This window comes from Drosophila ficusphila, unplaced genomic scaffold (assembly GCF_018152265.1).
Source record: "Drosophila ficusphila isolate 14025-0441.05 unplaced genomic scaffold, ASM1815226v1 contig_791, whole genome shotgun sequence".
NCBI classification, from domain to species: domain Eukaryota; kingdom Metazoa; phylum Arthropoda; class Insecta; order Diptera; family Drosophilidae; genus Drosophila; species Drosophila ficusphila.
In genome coordinates this window covers 18,701,873-18,724,820 of record NW_025064737.1, presented here as the reverse complement: position 1 = coordinate 18,724,820, position 22,948 = coordinate 18,701,873, and the positions used below count along the sequence as shown (strand labels likewise).

The 22,948-nt window shown below is 44.5% G+C and overlaps 3 protein-coding genes across 5 annotated transcripts; 2 read left to right on the top strand and 1 right to left on the bottom strand.

The window, feature by feature from the left end:
* Positions 1-1,924: 1,924 nt before the first annotated feature.
* LOC108091649 (cytoplasmic polyadenylation element-binding protein 1) lies at positions 1,925-17,506 on the bottom strand. 3 transcript variants are annotated; one of them, XM_017190954.2, is made up of 10 exons: positions 17,026-17,506; positions 15,649-16,142; positions 6,786-6,963; positions 5,424-5,878; positions 4,600-4,736; positions 4,276-4,513; positions 3,227-3,918; positions 2,983-3,163; positions 2,540-2,925; positions 1,925-2,479 (listed from the first exon to the last, which is right to left on the bottom strand). In XM_017190954.2, exons 2-10 carry the CDS (start codon positions 15,664-15,666, stop codon positions 2,116-2,118), a joined length of 2,649 nt encoding a protein of 882 aa, XP_017046443.1. In that variant the 5' UTR covers positions 15,667-16,142; positions 17,026-17,506; the 3' UTR covers positions 1,925-2,115. The 3 variants fall into 3 exon arrangements, with proteins under 3 accessions (XP_017046443.1, XP_017046442.1, XP_017046444.1); XM_017190953.2 differs by lacking the exons at positions 6,786-6,963; positions 15,649-16,142; positions 17,026-17,506 and adding an exon at positions 6,043-6,648; XM_017190955.2 differs by lacking the exons at positions 4,276-4,513; positions 4,600-4,736; positions 5,424-5,878; ... (1 more) ...; positions 15,649-16,142; positions 17,026-17,506 and adding an exon at positions 4,001-4,081.
* A 504-nt stretch (positions 17,507-18,010) lies between these two features.
* LOC108091692 (cell division cycle protein 16 homolog) lies at positions 18,011-20,960 on the top strand. The gene is made up of 6 exons (XM_017191025.1): positions 18,011-18,188; positions 18,250-18,760; positions 18,813-19,095; positions 19,157-19,414; positions 19,475-20,123; positions 20,181-20,960. Exons 1-6 carry the CDS (start codon positions 18,093-18,095, stop codon positions 20,538-20,540), a joined length of 2,157 nt encoding a protein of 718 aa, XP_017046514.1. The 5' UTR covers positions 18,011-18,092; the 3' UTR covers positions 20,541-20,960.
* Positions 20,961-21,046: 86 nt separating this feature from the next.
* On the top strand, positions 21,047-22,758 carry LOC108091693 (hatching enzyme 1.2). The gene is made up of 2 exons (XM_017191026.2): positions 21,047-22,379; positions 22,441-22,758. Exons 1-2 carry the CDS (start codon positions 21,558-21,560, stop codon positions 22,681-22,683), a joined length of 1,065 nt encoding a protein of 354 aa, XP_017046515.1. The 5' UTR covers positions 21,047-21,557; the 3' UTR covers positions 22,684-22,758.
* Positions 22,759-22,948: the final 190 nt, after the last annotated feature.

The window sequence follows — 22,948 nt, the reverse complement described above, 5'->3', positions numbered from 1 at the left end:
AAGGATGTGGAATATACAATACTTTAATTGCGTTAAAAGTAGTCAATAAGCTTTTTGATTTGTGGTTGGCATTAAAGCGATTTAAGTGGGTGATTTGCTTGGGTTCTCCTCTCTCCTAATCGAAGGCATTATGTATGTGAGTATAGCTAGGTAGTCGTAAATGGTAACTGGTAAATGGTAAATGTTAAGTAACAATGCACTTGTCCAGCGATTTGGGCCCGGGTTTATTGCTACTTATACACGGGCCAGCTTCTGGTCAGAGTTCCCCGAGGATTACCTGGCCCTGGCCAAAGAAAACTAAGCTAGGTAGGCGCTACAACAGAAACCGTTACACTAAGAGGCATCCATGTTTACCCTAGACCCGCAATCCCTCCACAGTTCTCGTCCTGGTTAATTAAAAATTGCTTATCCTCGCAAATCTATATTAAAAACTAAACAAATTCAACTAGTCTGCAGCTTTCTAGCTTCCTTCCTCCTAACATTTGTCCCTCAATTATTGTTATAATTACTCGGTTTCGTATTTGTTTCTTTCGAAGTCTACCATAAAATCCCTGTAGGTTCATCGTAATGCGTGTGAGAGTGTGTGATGTCCGAGATAATGCTAAAAACAATTAATGCCTAAAGAGAAAGGCGTTAAAATGACACATAACACCCGCAGCGTTAGTTTCGTAAAGTCCGAACTACTCGATTACATTGGTTGCTTTTTGGTTTTTGGAGTATTTCAGTTGCTTGGTAAAGTAATTTGATTGTTTTAATGCTTAAATTCGTTTGAATTTAAATTTGATATTAGACTAAGTTTCTTAACTTCGTTCGCTTCTTAAGAGTAACAATCAGCATGGGAAGCGCAGGTTAGTATTAAGTTGGGTTAAGCTTGGATTAATAGTTGCCAAATGAAACCAAGGCGAATTCAAAAGCGATTTGGTGTATATTTGTTTGGTTGGTGAATACGTGTAAGTGGTGTTATGATTTTTCTTTACGCAATCAATTTGATTTTTAGGTATACTTTTAGCTTTCGTAGTTTTACCCTATTCTTGGTAGGTGTACAAAATTAATAAGTTTTAAATTAAATAAAGCCTTGCAATGTACAATATGTAATATTTTGTTGATACATACGTTTGTGTATTCTAGAATGATAAGCGCTGGAGAGATCCATTCTCAAAATACATGAAAAGTAATGTAGACATAAATTATAAGCTTACTGCCGATGAGCTCTAAAACTGGTACAGCCAAAAAAGCCAAAGAATGATAGGTTCTTAAAACAAAGTTTAACAATCAATCGGGCATCGTGTTAATCTTCAACAAGGATAATGCTTAAAGCTAATCCAAAACAATAAACTAAACAATATATATAATAACTCAAGTATGTAACAATTCATTGAGTAACAAAAATGTGGGACTGATGAGTTAAACGAATTTACAATTTTTAAAATGCTTCTTTAAAAATTGAAATTCTTTGATAAACGCTTAACGGACAATCCAGATCATGTGATCATAATAACTCGGTTCTGTGGACTTGGCTATGTAAAAAGAAACTACATAAAATTCCTCAGTAATAGCGCAAAACATAACAAAAATGGTAATCCTAACCTCTCTGCGCGGAAAATTCGTCGAGACTTCCAGTTCTTCGTCATTTACCGCGCAGTTTCGTTTGCTTAAAATTAAACATGTACAAATTAGAAATGATTCAACAGCTTTCCTAGCCAAAAAGTAACTTGAGTATTATGTTGATGAGGGGTATGGATAAATGAAATCGCTCATTTCACGTATCATTCGGTTAGCCTTCGAATGCCAGCTTCAAATGCTGATATGTAAGCTTGATTATCAAAAAATATTAGAAATGGGAGGGGGTCGTTTGTTTCGATTTGAGGGTGTTCGGTGTGGGAGAGTCGACTAACACTAATTACCTTAAAGGAAATTCATCGTGTAAGCTTCATATCGTACCGATCTAATATACACACATTAATAAAACTGTGTTCACAATGATAATGACGATGATCAGCCCGGGTCTTCATTGGTGCCCAGAAAACCGTCTGCAAAACGTATGCGCCATTTTCTCTACGTTGCCTAAAAGACCAAAGTATCCGTTAAAACGTTGCGGATAAAAGCTGTAGCAGTCTAGATCGCCTGATGCTGCAATTGCTGCTTCTGATGTTGTCGCTGCTGCTGCCGGAAGTTGTAGATTGATCTTGCGGCCACACTCGGTGCGCTCGAGTTTCCCATTGTGTTGAGATTGTGAGGCTGCGAATGCTGCTGAAGCTGATGGTGTTCCTGCTGCTGCTGGTGGTGGTGATGAGAATGCATGTTGTGACCCATCTTGTTGTCGCCATTAATACTGTGGCTAGAAGAGGCCATCGAAACAGTCGACGACGCCGGGCCGATGCCAACCAGGCTCTGCGACTTGGAGTTGCGAGTCAAGGGTTTGTGATTCTTGACGATGTCACAGCTGTGCTGCCACTGCCAGCAGCTCCGGCAAAAGTATCTGTAAGGATTCGTTTTTTAGTTATAACTGTATACTTCATTTATGGGTATGGGTACTTACCGGAAGCACGACAATTCCCGACAATAGTAAGGGCCGTGCTGCACTCCACATATCGAGCACAAAGCGTCCTCCAGGTAAGGATCCACTTGAACCTTCTTGGTAAACTTCGTGGTACGAATCTCAATGAAGGCGGCCGAAACTGCCTTCATGTAGGAGCGAAAGTTGCTAAATGTAACACGACCCGATCCGATCGGGTACTTGTACTTGTCCGTATCGATACCTGCATACAGAACTCCGTCGAAAAGATCGTCCATGATCTTTCCCAAGCCCTCAGCAGTCAGTTTTCCATGCAGGGCCCCCACAAATACGGTTTTCGTTGGGTCTAATTTCTGGGAGCTCGAACGCACAAAGTTCGAGTCGGCGATTATCCACGGAATAACCTCAACCTGGTAAATAAAAGGAAAGTTTAATAACAATTTAATCAAAGTTTATATGAAACTTACATCCTTGGACTTGATGCGACGCGAAGATATTTTAAAGAAAAAGTTGCTTCCGCTATGCGAATCATCTACCTGGACCACGCAGGCCGACAGCAAAGCTTTAACCTGTTTATCAGACTCGAAGATTATGTAGACATAGCCCTTGGGCTGCGCAGCCTGCTGCTCCTTGCCGGGCCACTCAACTCTACCGAAGTCGGGAATAAAAATTAGTCAGGAATATGTTTATCGCACTTTTATACTCTCTCACTTGATGGAACCGAATGGCTTAAAGATCTGGATGAGCGACTGCTCACTAATGTCCCAGGGAATGCCGCCGAGGAAAACCTTGGGAGAATAGTTGAGCATGCGGTGCGAGCGCGGCGGTAGTTGTCCGCTCCAGGTGCAGGTGGCGTCGCACAGGGCGGCCGAACTCCTATGGAACTTGGCCACGCGATCGAGATGGCCATCGTTTGTTGGCCCGCTGCCGCCACTGACTCCCGTCATTTCCGACATGCCGCTGGTCGATCCCATGCTCATCAGGCTGCTGAGATTGCTCCCCGTCACGCTGCCCATTGTGGTGCCGGCGTAGCTCTGCAAAAGCTGGTTGATCAGCGGCATCTGCTGGGTTTGGGCCTGCAGCAGCTTCAGCGTGTTGATGCGCTGTAGATTCTGCAACTTGGCCAGTTCCATATCCACGCTTGCTAGGTTCTCTAGGGTATAGTGGCTCATCCCATTGTCGCTGCTTCCGCTGGCAGTTCCCACGCCGTTGTGCTCGAAACCATGCTGCTGTCCACCTCCATTGGCGGCCATCTGCTGCTCGTAGTTTCTGTTCAGGTTGACATACTGTTGCTGCAGCTGTTGTTGCTGCTGTTGCTGGAGTTGTTGCTGCTGTTGGTGGTGGTGATGCTGTTGCTGCTGCTGCATGGAGGCCAGCTTGTTGCTATTCACAGATAACAAATTCTGAAAGACAGTAAAGATAAAATGGTTATTGGTTTGAAATTCAATCATTAAAGTATTATAGTTTGAATAAAATGAATCCTACCGTGCGCAATACTTTAGCCATAGTGCTTATTAAATATAACTTAAATTTTGATTAAAGTCAGTTTATTAGTGAAATTTCCTAACGTTCACCTATTTATTTGTAAATGATAGAAAAATGCCAAGTTACTTTAATTTATATTTAGGTTGCTAACATTAAATGCTCTTTATATGCATTGAAAAAATCCGTAGATTCAATAAACGTTTTTAAATTAATAGAACCGAGAAAGTAGCTCTCCCCCTTATATAACATTTTTTTGATTTCTTCGAATAACTTACAATCATGTCCAGTAGATTGGGCTCGCTTATGGACTGTCCGCTGTTCTGGCTCTCTGGCGAGTTGGAGCGCGTGGAGGCGTTCGCCAGGCTGAGTCCCAATCCGCTGCCAGTGCAGTTTCCCAGGCTGGTGTAATTCTGCTGATTCTGTGGATGCTGTTGTTGTTGCTGCTGCTGCTGGTACAGCATGTTGATGGAGTCCATGGAAAGGCCATTGCCACTCGAGGAGTTGCTGCTATCGCTGCAAGGGTCAAGTTTTGATCGATTAATCACAGTGGCCAAACTGAACGCAGAGCAAGTGCCACATTATCATATTTCGGTTATTACCTGACTAAAGGTGAACTGTGAAAGGAGCGATTGTAAATAGATGTAGGCGTACTTGGCGATAAGGGTGCAGAGCAATCGAAGCTGATGTTTGTTCTTTGGAAAGCCTTAAGTGGGTTACTTTGTGCAACATTTTCAAACTAAGTTCGCCAATTCACCCAAAAAAGAAAGAAAGAATGGAAACGAACAAATAAATTAAAATGAGGAAAGGAAACGGTAACGACAACATTTAACTTCGCAGCAACGAAGTTTAAATACCTTGCAGGTCACTTTTGAAAAGAGAATACACACATGCTTCAATCGGAATAAAAATATTTTGAATCAGTTGGAGTGTATCTGCAAGGTTTTTTTCAATATGACAAAATACGGAGTGGGTCGATTAATTGTCTTAAATCTACTATTATTTTTGTATTTTTTTAATGATGTTACTAATGCTAGTATAAAATCTATTAAAACGTAAAGAATATTATAAGTTTTTATGTTTTAATTTATTTTAAATCAGTTTTTATCTTTTTGAAAATTTGCAAAACAGTTCTTTGTACTTATAACTTTAAGCTTAAATTAATTACACACTTTTCGACCCACCCGTTAACATAGAGAGACAGAGACAGAGGGAAATAGTTAGAAAATCATAAGACGGTTACGGTCCACGTGCGAGACACACGGATTGCATTTTGGGGATAGATTACGAGTACAAGCAAAAAGTTACGAGAATTCGGTGCAAATTGAGTGCAGTAAAGAGAGAATTAGAGGGTCGCAGCCCAAGGGGCAGGCGTCAAACGGGCGGTAGTAGGGGTTGCTGTCCCAAATTGGACTCATGGTCTTACCTGGAAGTAGTCAAAGCTGGACTTGGTGCCCGGCGAGGCCGAGGACTGTGTGGAGCTCGGAGTCAGCGGAGCGTAGACCGCCGCATTGGCGGACAGTTGAACGCCATCGCCGGCAGCCGCGGCGGCAGCGGCAGCAGCAGCGGCTGCCGCACTGGCGAGCAGCAGATTGTTCACTTCGCTGCTGCTGCCGTTGCCACCGAAGCTGGCGGATGGGTTGCCCGTGGTGGCGGTGGTTTGTCCTCCGACTCCTCCTGGTCCTTGCCCCATTCCTCCTGCTCCTCCTCCTCCTCCCACTCCAGTTGTTGTTCCACCGGTTGTAGCTACTCCTGCTCCTCCGTTTGCCGCTCCACTTCCTCCAAGTGACGTGGCCGATGTCGAGGGGTTTTGGCCAATACCGACGACTCCATTGCCACCACTGCCGCACAGGCCGAGTAGATCGTTCAGTGTGATTGGATCTGCAGACAGGCGGGAAGAAGGAAATAGAAAGAGAGAGAAGTGCGGGGGGTAAGTACAATGTCAACAATTATCGTAAAGTTTGCCCAGCCCTCGATAAATCAAAACTATTGCCCCTCAAGCACTTTGCAAATATTCGACAAAACTGCTAATAAATTAAGCGTACTGCAGTTGCTGTTTGTGTTGTCCATGTCGCTGCTGCTCTGGCCATTGCTGTTGGCATTGCCGTCTTGGGCCAAGTTCTGGCTCCCAAGGTCCTTGCTACTGCTGCTACTGCTGTTGCTGCTGCTGTGGCTGCTTGTGCTGCTACTGCTACTGCTGGAAGGACCCACCACATCGCCGCTGCTGCCAAATTCAAACGAGTCCTGCGATGGGGCCATCGCCGACTTTCGTATGTATGGCTTCTCGATGTCTAACATGGGGAGCGCTAATACCGATCGAATCCTGACCTTTGACCGCAACGCAATGGCTCTGTGTCAGCGGTGTCTTACAAATATTGGACCGGAAACAAATTTGGAGCTTGTTTTATATATAAAATTTCGAGTGCTACTGTAAAATTTAATATCCGCTTCTTGCTTGCAGTAGTGACAATTTGAAACCGAAATGCAAATGAAAATTTTTTGTACCGCGGACCACGCAAATGTGCAGTCCAACTTGTAACGTGTCTGATTAAATAAACTTAATAACAATTATGATAGTGTCTACGAATTATGTGTGCCGACTTCTAAAAGTAAAAAACTATTGAAATGGTTTCTGTGTGGTTCTGACATTCCTGCGTCCTATGACTTTGACAACAAAGTAAAAGAAGCAACACTTAAATGTAAATTTTATGGTAATTTAAATATCTAAAAACACGACCTTTCAATATGGTTATGTAGCAGTGCACCATTTGAAATTCTATTTGCTTACCATTAATGAAGGATATCAATCCATCGTCGTTGGATCTGTCGAGGAGTTGATGTTGGTGGTGCTGCAGTTGCAACTGATGTTGCTGCTGCTGCTGCTGGTGCTCCAAGTAGGAGCTGATCGAGCCACCGCTCAAAGCTCGCATGTTGCCACCAGATCCAGAGCAATCAGGCGTGTCGTACTGCAAATAAAGGGAAAGAAAGTTCGTTTAGCAGAAAGATGACGTCAAGTGGTAGAGATTTGAACTGGAATCGTAATAAAAACAGGCGACAGTTGGCGAAACTTTTATTGTCCCAGTGTCTCCTTCGCAGGAGGAGTTTGCATCGCCACCCAACGGCAGCAACTAATGAATCGTTTATCTTTCACATTTCTTGCCACATGCCAGGCTGTGTCGAGAGATGGCAACAACGTGGCAACCGCACCAGGACAGCCACAAGGAGACAAAGCCACCTCACCTCACCTCATCGCATCGCATCGCATCGTTCTCAGAGTTTTCCCCACCCAATTGTTACCCATTTGGCAGCACCCACAGCAGCAGCAGGCGACCCTTGTCGCACTTTCCACCGCTTCGCCCTCGCACTCTCGAGCGCCTGGGCGCAATTAAAAGCGCATCAAGTGTCAGTGGAGCACACTTAAAAATGCCAAATTAGTGCAAATATTGTTATCAGGCACTCACCAAACAATTTAGCGCAAAATGGCGTACAACTCATTACGCCGGATTAATGCAGCCCACGAAACGGAACGAAAGCAAACGAATCGAGACGAGTGACAGCCAACGGGAAAAGGGAAGTGGGAGTGTGTCTATCTGGGTTGGATGGGGATAAGGATGGAGCGAAATGTGCCAAAGCCAAGGCAACAAGTCGATGCGATTGTCGACGGTCAGTGGTCAGCTGATGAGTGGGTGCCAAAGAGTTGCTCCAGTTACCCAAAAAGGATTCGCTGGAGTCCTTGTTTGTCAATGGAAGTTATTGGGTTAACGAAACAGTTGTAAAATTTAAAGGGAAATATTTATAATATTTTGCAAATAAATAAAATAACTTTCCACGATTTATTTAAACCTTTTTGCAGTCAGATAATCAGAATGGAAAAAGGGAACTGAACAATGGTTTTACCGATCATTCAAGACAATAGTTAATCAATCTGAGTTACACAGTAAATTCCATAACAACTTTAATTAACTTGCAAAAACTCATTTGCTCAGTTGTTTAGCAAGTGGAAATGATGCGATTTTCCGGGCCCGAATGGATCCAGTAAACGATGTGAGAGCAGAAGTTAAAGATCTACGGCCGCACAAAGAACTGACAAGGGGAACGACGGCGAAAAGAACTTCCATCCGCCGGCAAGTTTTGAATGCCAGGAACGGAGCGACAGTAGACGGCTTCCTTAGTCTTTGTCAAGTTGTCACAACTATGTTAAGTACAAAACTTGCTATGGATTTAAAAATTGAATGACAACTTGATGAAGGTACGTGCAAAGTCGGAAATGGCACGAACATCCGTGCACACGCACGGCAATCACACATGTTCCCTCCTGTTCCAAGGATACGGGGAGGATGCGAGGATGTGCCGGACAACTCGGCTCCGTTGAGAGGCGGCATTGTGGCCTATATGTATGTCGGTGTGGGTGTGTGTTCGTGTGCGTATGTGTGTGTGTGTTTTTGCGGGGGATTTCAGACTTTGTTTTTAGCCTGCATACGTCACTACGCCCACACATAGTTACAACTTGTGGCGGGCGATAAAAAAGCGGCGTCAATGAATGCAAATTACAAATAGTCTTCAAGCTATTTTGTAATGCTGAGGCCGCGTCCGCATCCGCATCCGCATTCTCATCCGCAGCCGCATCCTCCCCCGGATCCGTCGTCAAAAACATCAGTAAGACGCTAAAAGCTTTCGCTGGCGGAAATAGAAAAGGCGTCAAAGAGACTAACGAGGATAAAAAGGGAATGGATTTGAATAGAGCATTGAATGCTCTTTTTTTTAGGATTGCTCATAAAATTATAAAAACTTATTTAGATAAAAATAGATAAATATAAATAACGTAACAAAATTCGCATTAAATCAAACAATCCTCAAAGTTTTCTTTGCATTTAAACATAGAAGTCAAGTGAGTCGAAAAATCGAATGCGGAAAAACTGTGTAAAAGTGAAATCAACAGCCAACACGTAAATGCCGAATTCTCGCTTTACAATGAAAGCATCTCAATCAAGTAGCGGCCAACAACTACATTTTCGTGACGGAAAAAGGGCCATAAACAACGAAATTGAATACGACAAAAAATCTTAACCACCCGTTGACGCATAGATAGCACCCTGGCCTATTGACTACTCTATTCCTAATGCCCTCCACCTCCTGTGGCAGGACCTCCCCAATATCGATGCTCCTGTTTCAGTTTCAGCTCCTTCTCTCCCGCCGCCTTGTCTTTTGTCGTCGAGGATTTGCAAAATTTGATTCAATGGCGTTGCTCTGCGTTTGCCCTCCACCACGACCACATCCACATCCATTCTCTGCCAGCTGATGGCTACATGGAAATATTCGGGCAGCTCTATGCGTCCGATCCGAAGATGTCAGCCAAGGGGCCAAGGAGCCGTTCCACCCATAACTCAGTAGTTATTTATCCTATGTCCATTCGACTTGGCTTTTGTGCTCACAGCTCCCCTCATCCTTCATTTACCCTGCTGCTCGTTGGCCATTTTCCTTCTTGGGCTTTTCTTGCATTTTTTTTTTTTTTTTTTTTTTTTTTTTGGCAAGCGATTTGCCTGGTCGGCTTTTGGGTCTGGGATTTCGTCCTGGGCCTGGCCTGCATTTTAGCGAGTGTGGCATGCTGGAGGAGGGGGGAGAAAAGCATTTCCGGGGCCAGGGCCTCTGTAAAATTACAAGTTTCTGCTTTCAGAAGTCATACAAATTATTATGTTTGCATCGCTTACAACACTTATTAGATGTCCTCCTCCTGTTTTTTCATCGTTGCTTCTGGTGCTCTGGCCCAAAGGGTTTTCGGCATTAAAATTTGATGGCATGTAGTGATAAGCGTTCAATAACGATGTTGTCCTTGTCGTCGCCATTCCACATCCTGCCCTCCGTTCTTTCGCTCCGAGAGGGCCACTTCATTCGATTCGTTTCGTTTCGATTTCCCTCTGCCCTCCGACCCCCCATTTCCTGCTCCAAGTGACCGCAGCCAGAGGTTAATGCACAGTTGTAATTTTTTATGGCCGATTACATGTTGCCAACTTGTGGGCGAAAACGGAATCGCAAAGGGGTCGGCGGCGACGGCGACGGCCAAGAGCGGAGGTTGGCAAGTCCATAAAGGATAAGAGTTATGGCCGAATGCATTTGAATTTGCCAGCGGTAATAGAGTGTTTGCATATTACGTGGCGAGAGTGTTTAAATCCCCCTGAAAGACATCCCCAACTTTTCAACGGATTCGGGATGCACAATTTATGGAGCTCTGATGCATAAATTGGGGGATGGCTGCCATTCGATTGGTGTCTGCCAAAGGGGAAATCAAGTAGATGCAACTCAATTTACGACTGGTTTTATTTGCCAACAAACTATTGGCAAATTACGAGGTTTAAACCACGAATTTATGTAACGCGTTGCTAGGTTTCGTTATGAAATTCAAATTATTGCCAAATTATATTCCTTGTCTAAGGTTTCAAGTTTCAAAGTTCAAGAGCAAATCAATTCTAAATAAACCAATATAAAACCAATTTACTGTGATTTCCATATTTTTACAATATTAGGACAGTCTATTCTCAGCAATCGATTACCATTTAACGGGTTTTATATTTATAAACGACATCCGATACCTGTAATAAAAGTTCGACAAAGTGAATTTCCCTAGAATGCACTGATGGCGACGAAGTAAAGCGTTTAACGTTTGTAAATTAAAAGGCATTCACCAAAGGCGAAACCCCCTCGACTGAGAACTTTGTCCACAGGACGTAGGAGTTGTTGGTGGCACAGGGATTCGATAAGATGCAAATGCCTGCAGGACAGCAAGCAGTGCTCGGGTTGGGTCTCCGATGCAGTGGCACGTAATTGCTGCGCCTACGTATCCTGCATCCAATCCATCCTGCATCCCGATACCCATCCTTGTTCATCTCCTCCGTTCGACAGCTGCTGCCTTGTTTGTGTTTTGTTGTGTTGTGCTGTGCAGTTCTGAGCTGAGCTGTGCTGTGCATTTCATTAAATGCCAATGGCTGGGCAAATTAAATTGAGTTTGGAGCATGTCGACGAGTGCCATTTCATCAGCTTTGACGATGCGATGTGTCGCCTTCATATTTACATAACTGCATGCCCTGCGAGTGTACAGGGCTTGTTTTTGTGTCCTCTGTTTTGTGCAATATGAAAACAAGACATTAAATGCCTTTCTGGATCAAAACTCAACTATCAAAGCGCATGCAGACGTCTTCCCGGTCGGCAGGTCCTCCGCAACCATCGCCTCATCCTCGTCCTTTCAGCGGAGTCAGTCGCAGTTGCAGCTTCCTTTCGCATGCAGCCCATCCATTTAATAATAACAATATCGTAATTCAGGCAAGTCACTGACAGCAGCAGCAGCAGTAGCAGCCTTTACATGGGCGTAGCCAGCCCCTCCTCCGACGACTCCCCATCCTCCTCCTTTTGGGGGAACAAACGAGAGAAGCGTAGCGACATTTCAGTTTCAACGGCAACATTTCCGATGCTTGGCGCTTTGTTGCCGTTGTTATTGTTTCTCTCGGGCGCCAGTGGGTGGTGGTGGGTGGGTGGTCGGTAATGCTGGGCGACTGGTGGCGGCTCCTCCACAAGCGGGCGGAGAGGGGCCAAGCAGCCGTCAACAGGCATTCAATACATGCACACGTTTGTATGAGTGCTAAGTGGAAATAAAACACGCGCTTTTTCCGCACTGTATTATCTGCCGCTGGATCTGCGGATCTGTTCCTGGTGGTGATGATGGTGATGGTGGTGGTGGTGCTGCTGCTGCTGCAGCTGCTCATTCTGCTCCTGCTCCTGAAAAATGATGGATCCCCTTTCGGTGGTGCGAACAGCAACCACCGGGGTGTTGCATGCTGCACATTTTTTAGGCAGCCCACGAGGCGCAAAAAGCACAACTTTTCCGGGCCTATTTATAAAACAGAAACAAAACAATGTTGCCCAAATGCACAGAAAAATATTCGAATGGGAATTACTTCGTTAAAAAATTTTAAATAAATGTTATGTAATTAAAAAAAAAACCCTTATAAGTATGCTACATTATTGTAGTGAGTTTCTTAAATCATTAATTATATCATTATATATTCTATAATTGTATAAAGTGATGCTACCCGAAATTAAGTGAAAAAAGCCTTGTCTGCATTTTATACAATGTATTATGTAGGTACTTTGTGTGTAATCTTCATCAAGTCGAATGAAAATTACTCTAAAATAAAACTTCTGCAGTTTCAGTGTTCAACCTTCAACACTTTTATAACAAGTTGATTTCCCCGACAACTTTTGATGACAGAGGTTGCAACCTGCATTTTCATGGGCGTTTCAAAACCTTTTTGTAGAGTTTCAGCGAACCTTTGCAAGGATATAGAAAACAAGGGGCGACTCCAACTGGGTGCTGGCCTTTTGTGGTTTGCCTTTTATTGTTGTTTATGTTGTTGGTGCTCTGGCTGATGTTGCTGTTGCTCATTGCTGTTTGCTTCTATTTTCTTTTGCCGCATTTTTGTTCGCTTTTAATGATAACGCAACAGCATTGTGTATATGCCACCGCACGGCCCGTCATCCCTCGTGCCCCCCAATCCTCCTCTCATCCCTTGGCCAAAAGGCCTGATACCCTCTCGGCCACCTTTCGTCATCCGCTCAACCACAATAATGGTGGGCATCGGGCGGAGTTCAGGGGGTCACGAGAAGAGGAGTAGGCGGGAGTAGGAAGGTTGTTGGTGGGTATGTAGCACCACAACCACGCATGCCGCACTGCCAATGCATTAAATGCTAGTTGAGCCCAGTAGTGTGTGCAACGTCTGGCGAAGTAAATTCAATTGAATTTTGCACTCGTTTTCTGTTTTTCAGTTTTCCATTTTATTTGTAATTTTTCTTTTTTTTTTTTTTTTTGTTCATTTTTTTATTTTCATTTTTCTGCCATTTTCCGCACTTTTTTCTTCTCATTTTTGTTAAATGCCAGAGGCTCATATTGCACTGGGCTACGCCCTAATACCAACCACTACTGGGTGCCCATTCCATTCCACAAACAGGGCAGTGCAACAAACGCACCCCGGTTGATATTTTCTTGGTTGTTATCCTTCTCGCTGGCGGCGGGCGTGTGATTTGCTTGGTATCGACATTTTAATGATGTGCCCTGGGGCTGCTGCCACCGCATTGTTGGAGGACGCCTCGGCCGCCTTGTACTTTTGGCATTTGCGCGAAATGTCGAGACATTCCAATAGTCTGCCAAGAAGGAGAAGGAGCGGGATCGGCAGCGGGAGCAGGAGCGAAATCCGAAGCAGGAGCATAAGTGGGAGTGGCAATGGCAATGGCAGACTCTGGCAGCCTGGACATCACAAGCTTGCCCGAGGCTTGTACTTAAGTATACATAACCAACTGTTAATGCCGCCCAGCACAATGATTTGCTCAAAATGATTCCCGCCCCCTCCATTCAACTCGAGTTCGGGTTTGAATAATGCCAATGATTTGCCCACTGGAAATCAAATTTGAGCCGGCTAATAACTGGCATTTGCAGGCGGTCGTTTAGGGAAAGTGGCAAAGTATTTGCTTAATTACACAAATAAGTGTTGTTTATGGGCCTTTGGTTTGTGCAACAGGTAGCTAAGAGTTTACTTCTGTTTGGATACTAATATTATTGAAAACATTTAGAATTTGTTATAACATAAAATACTGTTTTAATAAAATTTAGTTATCACTTTATTCGTCCTTTGTTGCACATATTTAGACGCTTTGAAAAACCGGAAGACAAGCCAAAACATCCTATAAGCAACTCCCCGGAGCTATTGATGGACTGACCTGCACTGAACTCCACTTGGAACTTGAACACTAGGCGAAGGACAATAAAAGAAAATGCTGTACGAAACGATGTCACAGCAGGATATGGAAATGGATACGCTCGTATGCAGAAAAGGACATCGTACATCGCACATCCCACAGCTTAAAATGACAAATAAAATGTACTGCATTTCTTATGACCGACAAATTTTACGCTGTTGGCCCCCACATTATTTATAGGCATTTTAAACAGCGGGCAATGGCGCAATGGAAATGAATGCAAAAATATAAATAATACGAATCTACATCTGAGGGAGGGGAAGGACATTAAGTACACGCCACGTTGGCATGAAGTAGACGCATTTTAGACATTACCAGCAAATAAATATGAATGTACAGCAATAAGGCAGGCAAGGGGAATATAGACTCTGCTTACACGACGAAATTGACATTTTGCATTTAGTTATTCAGCTGGGTCTATTTTGATCTTTTTTTTTTTTTTTGTACCATTTTGCTGCCGCTGCTGGCAGCCACAATAAAATGAGAAGAAAAATTGCATAATAACCCCTTTGAAATCGTCGGATTATCCTTAAATATTTGTGTAAACATTGTAACAAATGCGCAGCTCCATTGTCAGCCGACTCGGGCCATGGATGCAGCCCAGGACCCTTCTCTGCCGCCATCTTCGCCTTCTTGAAAGCCATCCCCAATCCATTGACGTAGTCAAGGCAGTTTTTCCTCAACCCCTGTGCGTCGTCTGTCGTCAAATGCCTGAATGATGAGCAATAGACGGGTCCGGGTCTCCTGTCACAGTCGACAATGAGCAACTTTTTCCCGAAGGCGGAAGACGTGGCAAGGATACAAACGGTCGGCGAAGGCGTAGTAACCAACAATGGGACCAAGTGCTCCGCCGCTCCGAGGGGAAGCGTCTTGAAAAACCTGTCACACATATTGACAGTCGCTTTAGGATCGCTTAAATCAAGTCTGGGGTCGTGGGCATGGGTTGAGTTGTCGGGTTCTTGGTTAGCATATGCGTATCAGCATAAAGGATATTGTAATGATTATAATTCGCTTGTGCGGGTGAAGGGCAACTGCCACATCTGAAATAATTTTTATGTGTACTGATATGAAGTGGCTTGTCAGGCAGAATAATTAATTTTCCAGAGGATAAGGGAAACTTCAAAATAACACAACTAATCGTTTGATAAATGGAAAGAGATTAAAATATGTAAATACTTACATATATAAAATTGACATTCAAATATCATTAACTTTTATAAGAAGAAAATTGGTTTTCCGGCGTAAATCGGATAAAGAAATTTTTCTTTTGAGGGTATGACAGTGTAAAGTAAAAAGTGCAACCACTTTAGCGCTGTTCTTTCCGTTACACCAGAGTTTCTCTGTTTTTCTCGTCACTCCTCGTCCTTTTCCTTTTTTGTGCCGCCGAGTGTCCTAATCGAATCATCTCATTTAAGTGAATTAAAAAACATATAAAGGCGAGCGAAATTAAATCACGCAACTATTTTGCGCAACAAAGAGTACAATTAAACGCCCATCCAGCAGCAGCAAGGACAAAAAGGAGGCGCAGCGGTGTCTGGGCGCACAAAACGCCGCAAGTTTAATCGAATTTAACTACTCATAATGTGCAACAGACGTGGGCGAAAAAGGGTGGCTGTTTGAGGTGGAAAACTCCCAGAAGTGAGGCGTAAAGTTGGGCACTAATCTTATTAGGATCATCCCAGCCAGGCCACTCACGAATCCCAATTGGGTAGGTGAGCTGAAAAGCCAGCTGATGCCCCTCTCTCTTTCGCTTTACCGCTCTCTTTCTCTCTCTTTTGAACTCCAACTCGTACGTGAGCGTTTCAATTACCGCTCTGGAGTGCGAATGGGTTTTATTATTATTTACATACCTGTTGCAGCAGGGGCATTGTTTTGAATAAAAATTCCAATTTCCACACTTGTTCACGTTGTGCTCCTTGTTCGTTCGTGCTCGTTCGTGTTCGTTCGTGTTCGGCAGCAGCAGCATCCGCAATCTGACAAAGCGGCAAAACAGATGTCACCACTTCCGTCTCCCGCCTCGTCCTTTTCCTCTACCACTCCCACAGCCGGCGGAGAGTCCTTTGGCGCACTCCCTCTCTCTCGCTCTTTCCTGCGCAGACTTTTTGGTATGAGGTTCGCTGCGGTTTGAGTTCGAATGGTCTCTCGGTTGGAGTTCGAGTTGCAAGCTGGGCCTCGGGCAAGGAGTCTGATTTTTGTTGTTGTTGTTCTTTGGGGCTCCCAGGATAACGCTAGTAAGTGAGAGTGAGAGGGGCGACCCAAGACAGCTGGCAGATGTGGCCGTATCAGCAGCAAATAGTCATCGATTCATTATTCCGCCTCGTCAACGATGCAAATTTCCAAAGGCCTGAAAATATCATATGCTTGAATTAATAATATTCATAGAAGTACCAGCTCTTTGTAGTTTCCGAATCACTGGAGTTTAATGAAAACACACGCGTGTACGCACTTGAGCGTTAAATGCCGTAAATCGATCAAGGCGTATCCCTCTCTTTCTGTCGCTCGCTCGCTCAGGCTAACTGTAATTAACTGTAATCCTGGGTCGTTTACTTTAAAAGTCCCCCTTTTGTGGTCGCCAATAACACAAACTATGCATTATCCTTTTGGGTGGTAATCCTTTCGGAAGCTGTGTGTTGAGCGAACCTATTATTAGAGCCATAAATCAGCATGAAATGAGCAGCGGCAGCGGAGTTGGAGTTGTAAAATGGAGCCAAGCCCTGTCTCGCTCTCTCTTCCTCTCTCTCTCTCTCTCTGTGCGTAGAATAATGGGTAGTAAGAATAAGTTTGTACACGGAAAGAAAAGCAGCGACGATACGGTGATCAATTATATCACAGTTACAAGCACTTTGGCTAGAATAATTGTTTTACAAACGGAATAACATAAATCAACCAATTGTCGTTTTGCCAGCGTGTTTTAACAAAGAACATTTACATTAACATTTTTCACATTATAACATAACATGACCTGCGCATTTCATGATTCTGTTTTTTTCCGTGTAGCTAAGGCGGTGATTGCTTTTTGTTGTTCTTGGATAGATGACGTGAGCCAAAGGAAAAACGAAAAAAGCCAACGGGACGTACTAATAGTGTATAGTTGTAAAATTGTAGAGTACGCACGGGGAGAACGAGAAAATGCGAAGGGAGCCGCTGCCCCTTTTTTCTATGAACTGTTTAACACTTTCACGGTTTTCAGTCAACAATTTGTTGTGCCGGCAAATACCAATACATACCCAGGATTCGCTATAACACGCGCCTCGCGCATAAATTTGTGTGAATTTAATTTTAATTTCGCACTCGCATCCCGTTTCTTTTGTCGTACGCCACCAAGCACATTTTTACACACACTCCGCCAGGAACCGTTATTCTGCCTTGCACGCCCTTTGCCGTTTTCCGTCCCTCCTTCCGCTGCTGTTTCGCCGAAAGTCCCCACTCACAGATGCATGTTATTTACTTTTTAAATATTTTGAATGTTGAATCTTTTGATTTCTGAATGGCGGCGCTTAATTCGATTTAAAGTTTAGCTTAAACTTTCCACAAACGTTGCCGGGGCAATACAAATTAAGAGAAGAAACTAAATATCATCCCGAGATATTTTACTTTCGGATTTTTGTCGGGATTTTTTGATATTATGGGAAAATTTGTCTCGGCGCGCGCTACCGTCCCAGTGACTGTTAAACCCCAAATGAAAGCCCAAACGAATCCTGCGATGCTGCCATGGTATATTTTTAAACTGTTTTTCTTTATTAGTTTCCCCAATTGTATGAACTATTTTTGTATGCTGGCGATGGAGCGCTCTCGAACAAATGAGAGAGTACTGGTTTGAGAGAGCAGTTCTAAAGTAGTCATGTCGAACTCGTCACTCCCAACAGCGCCCCGTGAACGTCAACGGACTGAACCTGAACCAACGACTCGGACGGAAGTAATTTTCGTCCGCTAGGGGCGCTTTTGCTGTGGCTAACATAAATTAGCAGAATTTTAATTTTACGTATCCTTTTAATTTAGCGAACGCGAGAAAGCCACAAGAACGTTCACCCGAATTTTGCCTTCGCCAAAATCAGTTCATAACCCTGGGAAACTGGAAATTGTTTAGTTTAATATTTGTTATTAATAATTATTAGTTAGAGTTATAATAGATTTTACATGTTCTTAACCAGATTTTTTTCAGTGATATAAACAACATTGCTAAATGGCAACGACAGCTGTTTTCGCGGCGTTGCCAGACTAGTTCAGTTAATTCCCAGCGGCAGAAAACTTTTAGCATTTTCCTATTTAAAAACTTATTTTAGGTTGAATTAAAATGCCAGGCGACACGGATAACACCAGTGCGGACACCACCAATGACCACATCGACTTGTCGTTGTACCGGCAGTTGGTGAAACAGTTCATAGACATGGTAAGTATGGAAACAAATAAGCCGGCACTCGAGTTCGACTATAAGTCTATACAAATTTTAGCGTCGTTACTCCACGGCACTTTTTTGGGCGGAGAAGGTAGCCGTGTTGAGTGGGCAGGAACCCAGGGATGTATATTACCAGGCCCAGTGCATGTTTCTTCTTGGAGAGTACCACCGGGCTGCCCACACAATACAGCACCACAAGCTTGAGAAGAACTCACTGCCATGTTTTAATCTGCTCCTGGAAAGCCTCTATGCCGCCAAGGAGTTTACGGATGCGGCCAATGCCATCCAAAATGTGGAAGTGGAGGTGATGACTACGTCATTAATCAATCAACCCGTCGATGCGGGTAGTGGCTGCTACCTGGAAAGCAACAGCGTCTTTGGAGGAGAGGAGAACCATCGAAATGAGTTGCTTTCATCCATTTACCTTATGAAGGGCAAAGTCTACGAGGCCCTGGACAATCGTGGCATGGCCATGGACTTCTATGTGCAAGCCCTTCACAAATCCATCTACTGTTTTGAAGCTTTGGAAGCTCTGGTTCAGCACGAAATGCTGATGGCCTGGGAGGGTGAGTTTGGTGGTCTGTTTCTAAAACCTTATAATCAATATTATTCTTGCAGAGTACGAGTTGATGCACCACTTACCCTTAGCACAACAATCCACCGATACGGATGCCAAATTTATCCTAAAACTCTACGAATCTCGGTTAAAGAAGTACTACGAGCTGATATCGGCCCGCAATGCTGAGGAGATGTCGCCCATAGTAAATCCTGATATTCTTAAGTTTATCAAAGAATTCACGGCCCGAGTGCAGCAGACCGGCACCTCGGATGCCCAGATGCCCAAAGTCAGCGCCCTAAAGGTGCCACTTACACCCAGTCAGTTCATGTCGCCCGCCCAGAAGTAAGTCCTATCGATTTTTCCAATATTCTTTGCGCAGCTCATATATTTTTTTATTGTACAGAGTCCTGGAAGATCTCAAGGCGCCCACTTTTTCCCTGCAAACGAGTCTTTCCAAGGCATCGTCTCTTATTGATGCCTCTCATAGGTCCATGTTTGATTCCTTCAGCAGAAGGCGTTCAAGAGATCATGATACAGACACTTTGATTCCTTTAGGAGATTGCCTCAACCGAGTGCAACGTAGCACAGATCTTATGGCTTCAGAGGCAGAGAAGTGTTTCTACGATTGCGACTACAAACAGTGCCTGAAAATTCTAAATGAGTAAGAGCCAAAAATTTAACATGGATTTTAAGGAATCGAAATGATTATTTTACCTTACAGACTTCTAAAGGTTGATCCGTTCCACAACAACGCTTTGACCATTCAGATTGCCTGCTTGGTGGAGAACGGCGACTTCAACCGCCTGTTTTACGTAGCCCATAAGCTGGTGGATCGCTATCCGGATAAGGCGATCTCCTGGTACGCAGTGGGCTGTTACTATGACATGATTGGCAAGAGCGATCCCGCCCGGCGTTACCTTTCCAAGGCCACTGCTCTGGACCGACTTTACGGCCCCGCTTGGCTGGCTTATGGACATAGCTTCGCCAATGAAAACGAGCACGAGCAGGCGATGGCCGCTTACTTTAAGGCCACACAACTGATGCGCGGCTGTCATCTGCCATTGCTCTACATTGGAGTGGAATGTGGGCTGACCAAAAACCTTGAGCTGGCAGAGAAGTTTTTCCTACAGGCCATGAATATAGCTCCGCTTGATGTATATGTGCTCCATGAGCTGGGCGTTATTAAGTACGAATACGAGTTCTTCGACGGTGCAGCTACTATTTTCCAGTGTACAGTGGATATTGTAAAACAGCGCGCAAAAACAAACAACGAGGAGATCTCGGCTCGTTGGGAACCGCTCTTCATCAACTTGGGTCACTCGTTGCGCAAGGTTCACAAGTACGAGGAAGCACTGTACAACTTTCAATATGTAAGCTTTTGCTTTGAACCTTTTGCAATTTGGTTTTTCATTATTTGATATTATTAGGCGCTGCTTCTGAAGCCGCAGAATCCCACAACCTACACCTCCATTGGATTTATTCACGCCCTGCTGGGCAATCTAGACCCCGCCATCGAAGCCTTCCACAAGAGTTTGGCGCTCAACAGAGACTGCATAGTAACCTCAACCATTCTGAAGAGCTGCATCGAGGATCTCATGGATGACCCGACTACGATTGATGAGATCTGTAGCGCCGCCTTACGGGATGTGGCCAAAAACATCACGGCCAACAGTCGCCGGGTGATTAACTCGGACAAGTTCAATGGGATGAAGCTCAAGTTCGACGAGGAGGAGGAGTTCGCCAACTCCGATTCCAACATGGTGGTGGAAATGAGTTTTGATACCTAGAAGAAATTTATATTGACCTATATTAATCGGTAATAGTAACTCCGATCATTAGCCAGCCAAACATCTTCCGTGCACTTGAACTTAATTCGAAGATGGAGCAAACACAGATGTTTATGCTTGGATCTTTACTTTTCTGTTTTCTTGTCTGGCTAATGAGCGGGGTCTTGGGATTTTCAGCTCTGTTTTTCCCACCATCCATTGAAGTCGCCGCCATGTGAATCACATTTAGTATTTAAGAATGCGCAAAAGTATCATTTGAATCATAATTGTGCGGGCCAGCCAAGAGTCCTCAATCATTCTGTAACGTGTAAACCATAGTCGTAATTAAAGCTAGCTAAGTCTGTGCAAGGAACTAAAGTTGTAACCAAAAAGTAACCAAAAGAACTTGCTTCCCTAAACAGGCACGTAATCCACACAAAATCCCCAAAATCTGAACTTTTCAATGTCACTTGGGCTGATTTGTTTCGCGAGTCTTAGAGTTCCGTAGACATGAATTATTTAATTGTACCGCGTGTCTTTCCACTCCAAATAGCCGGCAAATTATTCCGGAATAACTTCACCCAGCAGGCGGTATAAATCCATAAAGCGAAGAGGTCGCCGCGATAGTGCTTATCGGTTATCGCTTTGGGGGCGAAAAATTACGTATAAGTGTCGTTAAACTTTGGATATGCAAACAAACTACTGATACACTTTATGGCAATAGCCAAGTAGACACACTGCCATGAATAACCGCTTAACGAGAGCGCTGGCCAAATATTTACCCCGGCCATAAAGCGTGTGACAATCCAAGAAGCCAACCAGCGATGACGATTGCAGCTCCGTCGAAGGTTTCCGCGTGGAAAACATGTTTATGCATATGAAAGCCACCGACACCGGCAAACTTTGATAAAGCCTCGGCGCCGAGATTATGCTGGAGAATATATAAATCCCGACCAGACCAGAACACGGCACAGTTCGAATCCAGCCATTCAGCCAACAGGCAATCCAAACCAAACCAAAGCGTTTCAAAGTCTAACAATGAATCAAAAAGTATTTCTAGTCCTAGCTTTGGCTTTAACCATCTGCCAGGCACTTCCTTTTGTATCCTACGATGACGTTGACGACACGGAGGTCATCGAGCTGCCTGGCAATTTAATCGATGAGATGCCACCCGTTCTTGGCAAGGACATCATTGATCTCACACCCCTCGGAACGGCGCTCTTTGGCAGACCCGATGAGGAGCAAACGGCCGCTCGGGTGGGCAACTTCAGTGCCGATGGGGATGAGATGAATCCTGAGGAACTGGGCAGCTACCTGGAGGGCGACATGCTGGTGCCCCAAACGGATCTGATCATGAAGAACGGCCTGCCCACCCAATCCTCCCGTTGGCCCAATGGCGTGGTGCCCTACGAGATTCGTGGCAACTTCAATGCCCAGGATATGGCCACCATCGAGAATGCCATTGCCGAGTACCATCGCAAGACCTGCATTCGATTTGTGAGGCGCAGCTCGGAGAGGGACTACATCTCCATTCGCAGCGATAACTCCGGCTGCTGGTCGTCCGTTGGACGAGTGGGTGGCAAGCAGGAGGTGAACCTGCAATCTCCCGGCTGCCTAAGTCGTCCTGGAACCGCCATGCACGAACTGATGCACGCTTTGGGCTTCCTGCACGAACAGAACCGCATGGAGCGCGATGGCTATGTGGCCATCCAGTACAACAACGTTCAGTCCTCGGCGAGGAACAACTTCGAGAAGGCCACTCGAACGGAGGCCTTTGGAGTGCCCTATGACTACGGCAGCGTGATGCACTACTCCAAGAATGCCTTCTCCATCAACGGACAGCCCACTATTTTGGCCATGGTAAGTAAAGTGGATTTATAGAGTTTCTAGATTCCCTTTTACTCGAATCCCTAACCAACAGCAAGCCAGTGGAGCCGAGAAAATGGGCCAGAGGGCTGGATTCTCTGACTTCGATATCCAGAAGCTGAACCGGATGTACGACTGTGGAACGGTCAATACTGCTCCGTTTTCTCCGGCTGCTCCTGCTCCAGGAGTTGCAGGAGGTGCCGCTGCTGGCAGCGGAAATCCCATTGTGGACAGCTTCATCGGCGGTCTGATCAGCGGATTGGGCTTGGGCGATGACAAGAAGGAGACTAGCTCTTAAAAAAAAGCAACTTGGCCGCAGAATCTACTAGCTCGTATGGATCACCCACGCTCGAAAATATTTAATGCATCCCATACACCAAACATCTAGCATTAATACTTGAATCTTTAGATATTACGATTAACTAATAAAATTTAGCATGAATTGAATACAGTTGTGGTACCAGTACTTGGCTATGAGGATGGGATATTGTGGACATCGGAAACATTGTCCCTAAATTTATAACTTAAATTTAAATTCATTTTCTTAGAGTATCGAACCACAA